We start from the raw sequence: 17,500 nt of genomic DNA on the forward strand, positions 1-17,500 counted from the left end.
AACAAGTCGCGTAAGGCGAAAATACAATATTTAGTCAAGTAGCTGTCGAACTCACAGAATGAAACTGAACGCAATGCAACGCAGCAAGACCGTAGCATCGTCAGTCCACCGCGCACGGCAAAGGCAGTGAAATTGACAAGAAGAGCGGGGTAGTACTTGCGCTGAGAAGGATAGCACGCTTTTCTGTACCTCTCTTCGTTTTAACTTTCTGAGCGTGTTTTTAATCCAAACATATCATATCTATATGTTTTTGGAATCAGGAACCGACAAGGAATAAGATGAAGGTGTTTTTAAATTGATTTTGAAAAAACAAATTTGATAATAATTTTTATATATTTAATTTTCAGAGCTTGTTTTTAATCCGAATATAACATATTTATATGTTTTTGGAATCAGCAAATGATGGAGAATAAGATAAACGTAAATTGGGATCGTTTTATAAATTTTTATTTTTTTTTACAATTTTCAGATTTTTAATGACCAAAGTCATTAATTAATTTTTAAGCCACCAAGCTGAAATGCAATACCGAAGTCCGGGCTTCGTCGAAGATTACTTGACCAAACTTTCAACCAATTTGGTTGAAAAATGAGGGCGTGACAGTGCCGCCTCAACTTTCACGAAAAGCCGGATATGACGTCATCAAAGACATTTATCAAAAAAATGAAAAAAACGTTCGGGGATTTCATACCCAGGAACTCTCATGTCAAATTTCATAAAGATCGGTCCAGTAGTTTAGTCTGAATCGCTCTACACACACACACACACACACACACACAGACACACACACACACACACACACACACACACACACACACACACACACACACACATACACCACGACCCTCGTTTCGATTCCCCCTCGATGTTAAAATATTTAGTCAAAACTTGACTAAATATAAAAAGGGGAAAAAAGAAGAAAGAAGAAAGAATGAAAGAAAGAAAGAAAGAAAGGAAGAGCAATAGATTTTATATTTACTTCAAATGTAGCAGAAATACAGAAAGAAACAAAACAGGAAGAAAAACTCCACTCTGTTCACTTTCATTTTTCTGATCAAAACTTCCATCATTTCTGTCTAGGAGCGACCACTGCGTATATCACTGCGCTACAGAGAGTCTTCTCCCTTGGTAGGCAACGAGAAAAGAATCCTGCTTCAGTCGTCACCTTGCAACTATGGCGGGCTGATAGTGGTGTATGTGGATAAAACTGCGCTATACCTCCGACTCTTTGTTCAACAGGGAGAGGTGTCATCTGCTGTACTTCTAACAGAGGTAGGACAGGTAGTTTTAAATGATTGAGAGCTCATGGAGTCATTCTTGTAGATGTTGCAATGTTTACGACGTGGAAGTCAATTTTGCGAAAGAAAAACAAGCTATGAATCCCCCGCAAAAGCCTCCATGGTTGTGTTTCTGCCAGACAGACAGGTCAGACTTCGGTCCACAATGACTTCTTGGTGGTTCACCCCCCCCCCCCCCCCACGCCAAACACCAACACTTAAAACTGCAGTGGTTTCTTTACTTCAATTATACATAACTGATTATTGCAATAATATTTGTTATCACACCAAATACGATTTCAACAGAGCATCTAACCCATCCGTTAGCGTACGACAATAGATTTTGATAGGTATCCTATGGGGAACTTAGAAGAGTCGTATCAATCGATTAATAAAGTTATCCATGTTTACGTAACTCCTATGTGACAGTCGATCGGTTTTGTGCGTGAATGTGTGAATTCATGCGTTAACACCTTTCCCACAGGAACGAATGAAGGAATGTATTATGCATGTGAGAAATTGAGTCACTCACCTATCCGAATATTCACCAATGTGGCTTTAAGTCACAGATTGACTGTACTTCCCTGACAATAGGCGACACTCAGATTGTCTCCCAAACCGCTGTTAAGGGCCTTGGCGTGTACCTGGACTCTGCTCTGACAATGCAAAAACACATTAGTTTTGTTTGTAAATGTACCTTTTTTGCGTTGCGCAAGATTTCCTCTGTCAGATCATTCCTGACACTCCAAGCCACTGTTCAACTTGTCTCCTCTCTGATCCTGAGTCGACTTGACTACTGCAACTCATTGCTTGCTGGCCTCCCCACTGAAGAACTTGATCGCTTACAGAGAGTCCAGAACAGTGCTGCAAGGCTCATTCTGCAGAAGTCTAAGAAAGACCATGTCACTCCCCTACTTACCACCCTTCACTGGCTTCCTATGAAGTATAGAATCGAGTACAAGCTGGCTCTGTTAGGGTACCGCTGTTTTGAGAAATCACTTCCCCCCTATTTGTCCCATTCCCTCAGTATCTACGAGCCATCCCGTTCTCTCAGATCCTCCTCTGAAAAACTCCTTCGCATCCCCAAAACCAGGACCAAGACCTTTGGTGAAAGAACCTTTAGGTACCAGATTCCGACCGTCTGGAACTCGCTTCCAAGTTCTATCCGTGATTCCAGCAGCCTTTCCTCCTTCAAAACACAACTCAAAACATACCTGTTTCGTAAAGCCTTTGCTTAGCCTGAGTAGACTCTCCACAACTCTATTCTGTTTTGGAACTCTCTACCCTGTATGTGCTTTATGGTCTCTTTGTCAATGGTATCTTTGTGTGTGCGCGTGCGTGCGTGCGTGTGTGTGTGTGTGTGTGTGTGTGTGTGTGTGTGTGTGTGTGTGTGTGTGTGTGTGTGTGTGTGTACTTTTAACATTGTACGCTAAGTTTTGCTTAGTGCTTGGGTTCTTGGTGTTATGTCTCAGTTAAATGTATGCTTTGTATGCTTGTTGATTTGTGCTAGTTTATTCTATAATGAATTTGTAAAGCGCCTGGAGCCAATTGATGGGACTCGCGCTATAGAAAAGTTATTTATTATTATTATTATTATTATTATTATTTATACGCCAAGCCACTCTCTCAGTTTTCCTTCCAGCCTTTGCCTACTCACTCACTCACTCACTCACTCACTCACTCACTCACTCACTTTCTCACTCACTCACTCACTCACTCACTCACTTTCTCACTCACTCACTCACTCACTCAATCACTCAATCACTCAATCACTCACTCAATCAATCAATGCAAAACAGATCTTCGACGGCACACAAGTGCTCAATAACGAACCCATCAATTACAAATCAACAGATACAAATAAAACAAAAAGCCCAACCAATTCAATCAGGAAAAAGAAACTTTAAAAAAAATGATATCACCAAAGTCAGACGCAATAAGTAACACCAATAATTTATAAATGCAAACCCCATTACATCCAATTGTGCCTACAATTACCGAAAAACAAACTAGTTTGACGCATGCAGGGTCAGACACACACTTTGTAACTCAGCAAGGCCATCCCAGACGCCACACATTACCGGTCTTAGCTGAGTTCAGTCACGTAGTTTAAATTGTTACCAGAAAAATAAAACTAATCACCTAAATGGTGAGCTATGGGCGAGGAAGAAAAAGCTTATTCCATACCATTTATTACCACCATCCCAGACAACACACATTACCGGTCTTAGTTGAGTTCAGTCACGTAGTTAAATTGTTACCAGAAAAATAAAACTAATCACCTAAATGGTGAGCTATGGGCGAGGAAGAAAAAGCTTATTCCATGCCATTTATTACCACCATCCCAGACAACACACATTACCGGTCTTAGCTGAGTTCAGTCACGTAGTTAAATTGTTACCAGAAAAATAAAACTAATCACCTAAATGGTGAGCTATGGGCGAGGAAGAAAAAGCTTATTCCATGCCATTTATTACCACCGCCACCATCCTCATTGTCTTTTCAAGGAAAAAACCCAAAGCTTTGTTTGTTTGTTTGCTTAACGCCCAGCCGACCACGAAGGGCCATATCAGGGCGGTGCTGCTTTGACATTTAACGTGCGCCACACACAAGACAGAAGTCGCACCACAGGCTTCATGTCTCACCCAGTCACATTATTCTGACACCGGACCAACCAGTCCTAGCACTAACCCCATAATGCCAGACGCCAGGCGGAGCAGCCACTAGATTGCCAATTTTAAAGTATGACCCGGCCGGGGTTCGAACCCACGACCTTCCGATCACGGGGCGGACGCCTTACCACTAGGCCAACCGTGCCGGTAAAGCTTTTAACCCGAGATTGTATCATCACTTAGTACGGGTAACATCGCTCCCCTCCTATGTCAGCTAGTTCCAATTGTTCAAGAACCGTTAATTCATATTTGTATTGTGTATTTTTAAATTTAATTTTTATTTTTATTCAGTGGTGTTAATGATATTTGTAACGTTATCCGATTTTTTCCTACTTGCTTGGAGTCGCTTGACCTTTCAGAAAGTAAATATTTTAATCTTTCAATTCATTAGTAAATTAATTGAATGGCTGTTTACGTGTGGGTTGCGGACCTGAAGTGAGAAGTCTTAAAAGCAAATGCCTACTTCTTGAATGCCAACTTTCAAACAAACTAACAAACATGATGTTACACACTGCAAGTGTGTGTGTATGTGTGTGTGTGTGTGTGTGTGTGTGTGTGTGTGTGTGTGTGTGTGTGTGTGTGTGTGTGTGTGTGTGTGTGTTCGCGTGTGTGTGCGCGTGTGTGTGTGTGTGTGTGCGTGCGTGATTGTGTGTTTGTTTGGTTTTCTGTTAGTTTGTTTGTTTGTTTGTGTGTTGATACTATGACAGGTTCAGTCAGGCTGTAGTTCTTTGGCATGTTATCCCGTGCAAATCGTGGACAGATCTATTGGGGTGTATATGACTGTTTGCAAGTATAGTATCTTTAAATGCTGGTGTTTAATTTCAGGGTTTCAGTTTCTCGCGGTGGAAGGACTTGAACATTCGATACTCCCCGGCAGGTGTGCGGATGACGGTAACCGCTGGACCACTCTCTCATGCTACTTCCATAACAAGTATGCTGAGATTCCTTTGTTTAGGTTGATATATATCTATATCCCATGACCTCCCTTCTTTGTCTCTGTTACTTCAGTATGGGTATATATGTTGTATTTTTATAGCTCAATAAATACATCATGGACTCCAAAAAATATATGATAGTGCAGATTCCGATTTGGGCAAAGGACTACTTTCCTCCCGACCTTTGACCTCGCGCCGAACAATGTGACACATTTGTATGAAGTTCTAAAATCGTATTGCACGGCTCAGAAAACCATATCAGTTGCACGCAAAAACGAATCTCAGAACTGATCTGATGTATGAGATGCAATAAGCAAAAGTTTCTTTCATTATGAAAGCAATGCAGGTCGAAAAAAACGAACATTGCTAGCGAACCAAAACAAAAACACGAGTACCCTCCCCTTGCATCGTTAGCAGACGACTTTTGAGAATCTGTCGGTAGTGTGTTTTGGTGTGTGCCTTCAGCTATCAAACATCGGCTGTTTCACGTGTTTTTCGAGCAAGTCTACTCTTTTGCCTGGCTCTGCAGTAAGTCCACATATTTTTCCGTAATCCAGTCATATTCCTTCAAAATGCAATCAATCGGCGGTGACAGACGTGTCGGTCGCGTTTTCTTCACACCCATACCAGTTTAAGTTCATCCATGCAAACACACTCGCAAAACAGTTTATCACGTAGATACATTTCAAATAGGGAGCAAATGGTTAAATCTAAACCTACATATTTGTTCCCTAAAATTTGCTTCTCTGTCAATAAGCCTAATTACACACGTTCGAGAAAAACAACGTGGAATCAATTCTGAATCGAGTAAGCCAAATGGGTCCCAACCCCGTTTCGCCCGTTCTGTCGACCTGAAACGGCGCAAAACAAAAGAATTGTGCGCTTCAACTAAATTAATTTCTATTCGACTTCATTACTTTCTTGCAACTTATGAACCTTTACTTAAAGCTTTTAAATGGTCTGAAAGTAGTGTTACCGCGTACTTATCGATGCACTCATTCGTTTTATTTTTTCAGCGACGGTCACTTAGTTTAAGGTTGCAAAAGGGCTAAGTCTCGCTGGCAACAGTTTTACCCTGCACAGATCGCAACAGTGCCGCTAGTAGTCTACACTTTGTGTTTGATGGTAGAATGGGATATACAGATTACAACACTCGTGGTTTTTTATATGGCTTGTATTTCAGTCAAGACCCAGCGGGAATATCAATCGAGAGCCACTCGCCAGAGGCTCGTGTCTCCCGATGATATTCATCCGCTGGGTCTTGACTGAAATACAAGCCATATAAAAAACCACTCGTGTTGTAACCTATACATATCCCATGACCTCCCTTCTTTGTCTCTGTAAATGTACTCTAGGTATATTTCTTGTATTTCCATTGTACTCTTGTCAAATCCATGATGTAACTATTGCACTCTTATAACACATAAAATAGTGGATAAATAAGGGTGCACGAAATACATCATAGCTGGCTCTACTTTTTGTCGTCCTTGACATTCCAAAAGCAAATGTACCTGTAAGACCGGATGTGCAAGGGGTCACCACGCTTTTGAGAACATGCGCGAGAGTCGTTCAGTGCTATAGCTTAGTTTTGGTCTCGTCTTGCCGAGACTATCATCACAGCGTCATAGATTTCATGAAGTCTGTCATCCATCGCGTCATATTATGGGGACGTAATCTGTTATGTTTTCTTCTATTCGCAGTTCTTTTTCTCTCTTGTGATCAACATGACAAGCCGTATGTGTTTGAGTGTGTGTGCTCGTGCTCTCAACTAAATCAGAAGTCAAACTAGCGATCGTTAAAAACCCAGTCCGTTCGACAAGCAATGTTATGCTCATGTGAAGTTACAGTGTGCCCGGTACACACGTTCTTATCGGTACATCATCGTGTACGAGTGTTCGCTGGACAAGCTATTCGATGCAATTTGCGAGTTTTTCTAGTTCTTCTGTGGTGCAGTAGGCTCGTATAGACGATGAAGGTGTCCAAGATCTCAGGAGATGCGTGTGTAACCACTAGGTATTCAGTCAAATCCGTGAAAGAGGCTTTCTGCTGACAGGGACAACCAAGCCACCATTATGCACAGACTTGACATAGATCAACAGACGTGCCTTTAGAATAAGGTATGTGCAGAGGTGCCACATCTGAACAGACAACTAAAGCTTGATGTTTCCGTCACACGTTGTCTTTTAGATCTTCACGGGATATACAGTTTACAACACTCGTGATTTTGTATATGGCTTGTATTTCAGTCAAGACCCAGCGGGAATATCAAAGGGACTCACGAGCCTCTGGTCCCTTGATATTCATCCGCTGGGTCTTGACTGAAATACAAGCCATAACCACTCGTGTTGTAACCTCTATATATATATTGTGTTTTAGCAGTATCCAAAGTAATGGAGCAGACAGAATTAGTAAAGGTCAGTATCAGTTTCAGTATCAGAAATAATTTTATCCTTCGGTCAACTTCCTCATCTTTAAATGTCCGTTTTTTGGTACCGCCTGCGTGTTGTTTCTTGAATGTTTGTCTCCAGTTTACATACACACACACACATACACACACACACACACACACACACACACACACACACACACACACCCACAAACACAAACACACACACACGCGCGCGCGCGCATGGGAAATGAAATGCTCAGATTTGAAAGTACTCATTTCTATGGGAAATGAAGTAGTTGTTATCATTCTTGTTGTTGATATTGTTTACTAACCGCATCGTCAAAACGTTTTTTTAATAAATAACTTTTAGTGCCTCGGGGGCTGAGCGTGTCAGAATGTGGATGGGCGTTTGGTCTTCCAGAAGGGCTGGACCATTTGCTGCCTTTCATTGGGGCCATGGATGATGTGAGTTTTCGTCTGAAAGAGAGAGAGAGAGAGAGAGAGAGAGAGAGAGAGAGAGAGAGAGAGAGAGAGAGAGAGAGAGAGAGAGAGAGAGAGAGAGAGAGAGAGAGATCGAGAGAGTGAGACAGAGAGAGAAAGAGAGAGAGATAAGAGAGAGAGAGAGAGCTAGAGCTATGGTCTGGGTGGCAGAGTGGTAAGCGCACTTGTCTCAGAAGCGAGAGGTTGGGTCAGGGCGTTAGCAATTTTCTTCCCCCTTTCTTAACCTAGGTGGTGGGTTCAAGTGCTAGTCTTTCGGATGAGACGAAAAACCGAGGTCCCTTCGTGTACACTACATTGGGGTGTGCAGGTTAAAGATCCCACGATTGACAAAAGGGTCTTTCCTGGCAAAATTGTTTAGGCTTAAGATAACATGTCTGTGTCTTTCGCTTAAGATAAAAATGTTCACCAAATACCCGTACCGTGTGACTTGGAATAATAGGCCCTTGAAAGGTAAATATGCGCCGAAATGGCAGCGATCTACTGGCCCAAAAAATTCCATCTCACACGGCATTCTGTAAAGGGCCTAGAGCCATAGGGTTAGGCACTTAAAAATATCCAGTTATTATTATTATTATTATTATAGAAAGAGAGAGAGAAAGAGAGAGAGGGGGGCAGAGAGAGTGAGAGAGAGAGAGAGAGAGAGAGAGAGAGAGAGAGAGAGAGAGAGAGAGAGAGAGAGAGAGAGAGAGAGAGAGAGAGTTTAGGGGTTAGATATAGGTGCAAACAAGTAAGATGACCATGAAAAATATTCTATGTCTACTGTTTCAGATCCAGATCTCCTACTGCTGACAAAAAAAGCCCCACGCTGTTCGAGATTGAAACTGGCCTTCAATACATGCAGACATCAGCTTTACTTCAAATCAAAGACCCAATTAAGAAACAAGTTTTTATCTCGTCGAAATGTTTTGTACTGCCTGTAATAGCTGGTTGTGTGGGTGACTGAGTGTAGTGGAGCAGGCATGGCAGGACACATTCATTCATGCAGACACTTCATTAACACTGTCTCTTGCTGCCATATTGTATTGCCTCTCTCTCGATTACATCAAAACGTCTATTTACATGAATCAATGCTTACAATCAATATTCTACTAAAATGTACTATAATACACAGACACTACAATCCCTCCTTTTCTTCAGAATAATGATTACCAATCATTACTAATAATCTCCGCTAAAATTCTTCCAGCGATCAAACTGTCACTTGAAAATAAAACTGATTGAACTGGATCCACATTGCAGCTTTTACTTTCTAACAATAAACTGTAACTTCAACTTGAACTATAAACTTGAATTAGTAACTTCACTGATTATCTCAACGTTTATTCTAGTCGTTTACTCTCTCGCACTTTCAAACTTTACTTCACTCTCATTTTCCTCCTCCTTCTTCAAATTAAACTTTAGAGTCTTTGTTATTTCTCCTTCTGACTTTCACTCGTCTTTCACTCTCTTTGTAAAAACTGTATATGTAACTAAACTGAAAAGTTCTTGTGGACTTCATAAAACTTGTAACTAACTCAGTGTTCATTTCTTGTCATCTGAAATAAAGAAACATAAATTACACTACCACTTGTGATTCTGCTTCAAAATAAAGTGTAACACACGTATGGTCACAGTATTGTGAAATAGTCTTGCGGACAGTTTTTCAACTTGCTGGACACGTTACAACGTGTTTTGGTCATTATCATTTGACACACATAGTCTTTCAAGTGTTCAGGCGGTTTGTGTGACCTCGGCAATGACGTAGCTCCATCTGCGGCGGGTACCGGCGTCTCAACAGACTGTGGCTTTTCTCCCTCCTGCATCTTCTCTTCTGGGACATCTTTCTCTTCTCTCATGTAGGGTCTTGTGTGCGTAATGTTTCTTCTGAAGATACGCGTCTTGCATGGTGACTGAATCACGACTTGATTACCGTGCTTCTCAACAACATTGTATGGTGTCGATTCGAACGTGGTGCTGAACTTGTTCTGGTGCTTCTGTTTCAACAGAACTTCATCTCCGACTGATACATTGCTTTCAGTGGCATGTCTCTTTGCATCACTGTATGTCTTTCCTGCTTCTTTCTTCTCTGCGTCTCTGTCTTTGATACTTTCTGTCTCTGGTTTGCTGATTTCTCTCAGTTCTGGTAGTTGTGTTCTGATCTTCCTGTTGAACAGTAACTCTGCTGGGCTAACACCTGTAGTAGAGTGTGGTGTACTGCGGTATGCTAACAGGAACTTGGGTAACGCATCTCTCCAGTTCTGACCTTTTGAGTGTGCGATCTTCATGGCTTTGAGAAGTGTGCGATTCTGTCCTTCTACTTCTCCATTGGCTTGGGGCCACAAAGGTGTCACTGTTCTGTGTTCAATTCCATTCTCTGACAGGTAGTTTTCAAACTCTTCTGAAATGAATTGAGGTCCATTATCTGATGTGATACTGATACTGACTGGATACCCATGTCTTGCGAAGATAGGATCTAATCCTTTGACCACTCTCTCTGTTGTGACTGATTTCATGATGGCAACTTCAAAGTAGCGACTAAAATAGTCTACAACGACGAGTATGTTCTCTCCTGTTGGTAGTGGTCCTAATAAGTCAATAGCTAGATCTTGCCATGGTGCATCTGGAAACTTGGTTCTCACCATTGGTTCTGGCACTGACGGTTGACTGACTATCTGACAATCATGACAAGTCTTGCACATCTTCTCTGCTTCTGAGTCGATTCCAGGCCACCAAACTTTCGTGCGTAGTCTCTGTTTCGTTTTCACGATTCCCTGGTGCCCTTCGTGTGCAATTTCAATCACTTGATGCCGTAGGCTCTTTGGAATGACTATTCTCGTGCCTCTGATGACTATGTTTCCTAAACAAGTCAGCTCGTTCTTCACTGCTCTATAGGAAGGACTCATCTTTTCTCACTTCTCTGTTTGGATCGCTTCTCTCAGTGTTTTGAGTTCTTCATCCTTCTCTGACTCTTTGTCAATCTCTGACATCAACATTGCTTTGGGAACTGCTTCTTTTGTAACGAGGTAGATGTAGTCTTCTAGATCTGCGACTATATCTGTTGGTCTTTTTCTCTTTGTCTACTAATCTCGAGAGCGGGTCTGCGATGTTGGTCTTTCCCGGTCTGTACTTCACTGTGAAGTTGTAGCTCTGTAGTCTAAGTACCCATCGTTCAATCCTTGCTGATGGCTTGGATCTCTTGGAATATATGAATTCCAGGGGTCGATGGTCAGTGATCAGTTCAAACTTGACTCCGTACACGTACTGATGGAACTTCTCACATGCCCAGACGAGGCCCAGAGCTTCTTTCTCTGTCTGCGAGTATCTTCTTTCAACATCCGACAGGCTTCTGCTTGCATAGCTGATCACGCGGTTTTCTCCATTCTGACGTTGAATGAGAACTGCGCCCAGGGCTACTGGTCCTGCATCAGCTACAATGCGAGTTTCTGCTTGCGTGCCAAAGTACCCTAACGTGACTGCTTCAGTGAGGTCTGCTTTCAGAGTACAGAACGCTTCTTCTTCGTCTTTTCCCCATCTGAAAGTAACTCCTTGTCTTGTCAGCTTTCTCAAAGTTTCTGCTTTGGCTGCAAGATTTCTGATGAACTTTGCATTGAAATTCACCAGGCCCAGAAAACTTCTCACTTCTGCTGCGGATTCTGGTCTTCTTGCGTTCTTGACGTCTTCCACCTTGGACGGTGCTGGGCTGACTCCTTTCTCATTCAGGACGAAACCCATGTACTCAATCTCCTTTATCCTGAAGACGCATTTCTGTGCGTTCAAAGTCAGTCCACTCTTCTCCAACTTGTCGAGGACTTTCTCGAGTCTTTGTTCATGTTCTTCCATGTTCTTGCCGTGAACGATGATATCGTCTGTCATGTTCCTAGCTCCTTCACAATCTTGCAGAACTTGCTGAATCGTAAACTGATACAATTCTGGAGCTGAGCAGATGCCAAAATTCAAACGTCTGTATCTATACAGTCCGTTGTGCGATGCGAAAGTTGTGATTCCTCTGGATTCTTCGTCTAGTTCCAGCTGATGGAATCCCCACTTCAGGTCTAACTTTGTGAACACTGTGCTACCGTTCATCTCAATGAGCGTCTCTTCTACTGTCGGCATGGGATAGCGTTGTCGTTCTACTGCTTCATTTGCTCGTCTCATATCTACGCATAGACGAATCTCTCCGTTGGGCTTTGGGACTACAACAATAGGACTGACCCAGGGTGTTGGTCCATCCACCTTCTCCATGATCTCCGCCGCTTCTAGCTCAGCAATCTTCTCCTCTACCTTAGAACGAAGACTGAAAGGAATACGGCGTGGCGACTGTGCGACTGGTTTGACATCTTTCTTGACGTACACGTGTACTTGGTGATCTTTCAGTTTGCCTAGACCCTCCTACAGCTTGGGGTGTCTCTTCTCACAATGATCAATGTTCACACTGTTCACTGTGATGGGCTTCTCCGGTGGCAAACCTATGTGCAGAATGTTCAGTGCTTTCGCTGTTTTCACCCCTAAGAGCGACTCTCCATCTCCATCAAGTACTTCTACTTCTGCAACGACCTTGTTGTCTCCGACTCTCAATTCTGTTGTAAACTTGCCCTTCAGCTTCAACGGATCCTTCGAAGCGTAAACGTACAGCTTCTTGTGTGACTGTTCTTTATTAAAGAATGACATGTTCTTCTGTTTCAGCCACTTCCATGTGTTGAATGAAATGATGTTGCAGCTTGCGCCAGAATCTACCATGAAGTTGAGATCGATGCCTCCGACGTTCACTGTAACTCTGGTTGACGACTTGTTTCTTCCGACAATGAAAACTTCTTCACTATCATCTTCATAGTCTTCTTCTAGACTCTTCACATTTCCTCTTGCCTTCTGTTTCTTTGATCTGCAGCAACGTGCATAATGTCCTTTCTTGTGACAAAGTTTACATTCCTTCCCTCTTGCAGGACACTTTGGGTCACGTGCTAAGTGTGTAGTCAGACCACAATTGAAACAAGCTCTCTCTTCTTGCTTATCTGACTGTCTTGGACGATCAGACTGTGTAGGCTTCTTCTGAAAGGTTGACTGCTGACCTCTGTATCTCTGACCTTGATGACCAGGGCTGTGGCGATGGACTGCATGCGCCGACTCTGACTTTACATCTCCTGTCATCTGTCTAGCCTGCTTCTGTGCTGCTTCATGAGCTCTTGCTGTGTCTGCTAGCGTTTTCAAAGTTAGTTCTTTCTTTTCGAGTAACTTCACTCGTAACTTCTCCTGTCATCTGTCTAGCCTGCTTCTGTGCTGCGTCATGAGCTCTTGCGGTGTCTGCTAGCGTTTTCAAAGTTAGTTCTTTCTTTTCGAGTAACTTCACTCGTAGCTTCAAACTTTTACATCCATGAATAACTTGATCTCTCACGTTCTCGTCTAGCTTATCATCAAATCCACAGTTCTTTGCTTGCTGTCTTAGACCTGTGATAAACTGATCTACTGTTTCACTTTCTTCTTGGCTCATATACTGTTCAAAAAAAGAAACGCATAGCTTGTAATATTTGGTTAATTTAGTTATATGGCTACAAGGATATCCACCAAACTGCAGAAAATGTTTATCTGGTCGTCGACCTTTCGTCCATTGCCACAAGTGAGCTCTGCACGTGACGCATGCGTTATCAGTGGCTACAATGTCAAAATTGCTCATTTGGCATGACCACTCGTCATGCTTCAGTGTAATCTCGTGAAACTCGGGGAATATTGAGCTCTCACCATGTCTTCCAAAACCCATAAAAGCGGATTGTTCGCCACAAAGAAATCAGACGACAATTCAGCGACGAAAGATTGAGCAGAGAAGACCGCCAAATTGCATTGGGTCGTTTACAAGCAGGCCAAAGTCAAAGTGCAATCGCCAGGCACTTCCACGTGTCCCAGAGCACCATCAGTAGACTGTGGGTCAGGTTTCAAGCCACTGGCTCCGTTGCTGACTTGCCACGAGCGGGAAGACCAAGGGCGACAACTGCTGCTCACGACCGCTTCATACGGCTCCGCCACCTCCGGAATCGTTTCCTGTCGGCCTCATCTTCTGTCCAGGCTCTCCCCGGGCCACACCGATTATCGGACCAGACCGTGCGGAACCGCCTGCATGAAGCTGGTTTGAGAGCTCGCAGACCTCACAGAGGAGCTGTCCTCACCCGCCGCCATCGCCAGAACCGAGTGCAGTGGGGCAACCAGCACCTTCGCTGGACCGTCCGGAATCACTGGAGACACGTGTGGTTCAGCGACGAGTCCTACTTCCTGCTCCAGCGACATGATGGTCGGAGGAGGGTCTACCGGAGAGTAAACGAACGTTACGCGCCCAACTGTGTGGATGAGGCACCCGTTCATGGTGGTGGAGGCGTCATGGTGTGGGGGGCGATCAATACCGCTGGAAGGAGCACCCTGGTGCACGTCCAAGGGCGCATAACTGCCCAGCGATACGTGGAGGAAATTCTGCGCCCACACGCCCTTCCTCTTCTGGCTGACCAGGATGCCATATTCCAGCAGGACAACGCTCGCCCGCACACAGCACGACTCACCACCCAGTTCCTCACCGACCACCATGTCCAGGTGCTTCCCTGGCCATCCATGTCGCCAGACATGAACCCGATAGAACACCTCTGGGATGAATTGGACAGACGTGTGCGCAGGCGAGAAGAAGCGCCGGCAAATCACCGCGATCTATTGCAGGCACTTCAGGAGGAGTGGGACACCATCCCACAGCAAGATATCCGGCATCTGATCCAGTCCATGCCCAGAAGGTGCCGGGCAGTTGTTGCTGCTCAAGGCAGTCACACCCCCTACTGACTTGACAGCCTCGGCACCCAATCGTATTGATTGACTGATTGATTTGAAGATGCAAATGAACTGTGTGTGCATTCAACTGTGTCCATACCAAATTTCAAACAAATAATCTAAATATTGGATTTTCTGTTAATTTTTTCGAAAAATAAAACAAATTTGGCAAGTAGCAACTATGCGTTTCTTTTTTTGAACAGTATAGATCTGAACACATGTCTTTCGTAGGATTCATTCATCTGCGGTGCAAACTTCTCATCTAGAGCTTCAAGTGTCTGAGTATAGTTCTTGTTTTCAGAATCAGGAACTGTCTCAAAGACATCTTGTACTTCCATACCTGCTGTGTGTAGCAACAACGCTTTCTTCTGTTCATCTGGAGTCTCCCCTCTTGCTCCCAAATACACTTGAAAACCTCTTTTCCATCTCTCCCATTCCTGTCCTACCTTGGAACTATCTCCATTTGGGTCAAAAGATGCAATAGCTGGAACATAAGGTTGTGGTTGAGCCATGTTCTGTCCAGAATTCACTGTATTCTGTGCACTCCCTTCCTTTTCTTCAAAGAATGACGGATCAAAGTTAAACAATGAGGTGTCAAAACTCATCTGTCACTGATGACACAATCTGTTCCTCTTCTAGAACACATGACGTCCACACTGACGTAATAGTCTACCCACTTGCTTCTGAGACTTCCGAGACTGTCTGGAAACTTCTACATGCTCCTACGTGTTGACCGAAACTATCGTCCTCACGCGTGGTTGATGACGTAACGAACTCATCAATTTTCATGTGCGATCACCAAACTGCATTCAAAACTATTGAACTCACAGTCTTTTGGTCAATCCACTGGTTGAAAAGTTTTCCTCGTCGCCAAATTGTAATAGCTGATTGCGTGGGTGACTGAGTGTAGTGGAGCAGGCATGGCAGGACACATTCATTCATGCAGACACTTCGTTAACCCTGTCTCTTGCTGCCATATTGTATTGCCTCTCTCTCGATTACATCAAAACGTCTATTTACATGAATCAATGCTTACAATCAATATTCTACTAAAATGTACTATAATACACAGACACTGCACTACGTGAACCTGCACATGTCTATCTGCTCGAGAATAAATTGGTATAAAACCATTTGAAATTGTATGATTGTTTGAAATTGTAGATATATAGCGGTTTTCTTTATCTAAATCTATACTGTTAATTGTTAACTGTCCTCTCGCAATAGGTTGAAGTTTCCTTGCCCTCTTCTGCACCCTCCCTGCGCTCTACCAATTCCCAGTCCCTCCCTCCCTCCTCCGTAAACCCCCTCAACGAAAATCCCCTACCCCCTCCCCCTCCATTGGATTCTACTTGAACGAGTATCATCATTACTTCTTTCCCCCCTTCCCTTTGCTCTTTTCTTCTCAATTTGATCTTACATGTAATAGCATGATTACTTTAGGACACCCCCTCCCCCCTTCCCTACATGTATTTTTTATTATTATTATCTGCCGCCAGCCGGCTCCCTCCTTTTCAATTGGATCCAACATGTATTGCCATTATTAATTACTTCCTGCCACTCCCTCCCTCCCCCTTTCAATTTGAATCATACATGTAAAACCACGTTTAATTAAATATGCATTCTTTCTTCGCAATATGATGTTTTGCTCTGCTATTATCCTTCAGACTAGAAATTTCCACCAAAAAAAGTACGAACATGAAAAAGGTACTTCTTGGTAGATTTATAACGTTATTTTGTACGAACTGAATCATGTACATGTATGCGTGTAACATATGCCTTTCAAAGAAAAGAAGAAAAGAAAAGAATTGTTAAATTCTTTTGATCGAGACACTTGTTCTCGCCTTGTCACGTTTTTAAAATTTATTTCAGTATATGTTTTCTTTTCGTATACGCTTTTTGTGTGCGTGTCTAAGCATGTTCGTCCTATTTGAGAGAGAGAAAGAGAGAGAGAGAGAGAGAGAGAGAGAGAGAGAGAGAGAGAGAGAGACAGACAGACAGACAGACAGACAGACAGACAGACAGACAGACAGACAGACAGAGAGAGAGAGAGAGAGAGAGAGAGAGAGAGAGAGAGAGAGAGAGAGAGAGAGAGAGAGAGGAGACATAGACGGGGCGAGACAGAGATGTGTCTCAAATCACGCAAGCCAATCAAACCTGAAGCTCCGTCCAGTTCGCAAAGCACCCCTGCGCTTAGAACACCAAGAACACTACTTTTTTGTTTGTTTGTTTAACGCCCAGCCGACCACGAAGGGCCATATCAGGGCGGTGCTGCTTTGACATATAACGTGCGCCACACACAAGACAGAAGTCGCAGCACAGGCTTCATGTCTCACCCAGTCACATTATTCTGACACCGGACCAACCGGTCCTAGCACTAACCCCATAATGCTAGATTGCCAATTTTAAAGTCTTAGGTATGACCCGGCCGGGGTTCGAACCCACGACCTCCCGATCACGGGGCGGACGCCTTACCAAGTTCAAGTTCAAGTTTTATTAGTCCATAACCCATGGGGGCATTTTGAACAATAAATACAATCATGATATATGCTAATATAGTAAATAAAAAAAATTAAAAAATATGAAAAACTGTTACAAATTCTATTAATAAAGTCCAAAATATTCTTTAGCAATTTCTTTTTCTTAGTAGCAAACAACTTTTTAAATTTAAGTGCATTAGGTTTTTTTCCAATAGTAAGGTGGTAACAACTCAGCTCTTTCTTCTTTGAAAAAATCACAGACAAATAAATAATGGAATTCATCACCTATGTCTTGTGATACACATTTGGTGCAAGTTCTTTCTGACCTCGGGATGTTAAGATAACGTTCTTTCTGTACAGGCAAATTGTTGTTTAATGTTCTAAACTTCATCATTGAAACACATTGCTGATATGGCAGGTGTGTGACATAGTCTTCACATGCAAAAATATCTTTAAACATTCGATAATTCCAAA

The 17,500-nt window shown here is 43.0% G+C and overlaps 1 protein-coding gene across 1 annotated transcript in view; it reads left to right on the forward strand.

The window, feature by feature from the left end:
• The window catches only part of LOC138970348 (protein PIF-like), a gene marked incomplete in the record, with an annotated part of 13,376 nt that extends 3,895 nt beyond the window's left edge, over positions 1–9,481 (forward strand). Inside the window, 4 exon segments of the mRNA XM_070342813.1 lie at positions 1,079–1,270; positions 4,773–4,878; positions 7,642–7,736; positions 8,541–9,481. Of these exon segments, the coding sequence (XP_070198914.1) occupies positions 1,079–1,270; positions 4,773–4,878; positions 7,642–7,736; positions 8,541–8,561 (414 nt within the window).
• Positions 9,482–17,500: the final 8,019 nt, after the last annotated feature.

The sequence above is a fragment of the Littorina saxatilis genome, linkage group LG7, assembly GCF_037325665.1.
Source record: "Littorina saxatilis isolate snail1 linkage group LG7, US_GU_Lsax_2.0, whole genome shotgun sequence".
NCBI lineage: Eukaryota > Metazoa > Mollusca > Gastropoda > Littorinimorpha > Littorinidae > Littorina > Littorina saxatilis.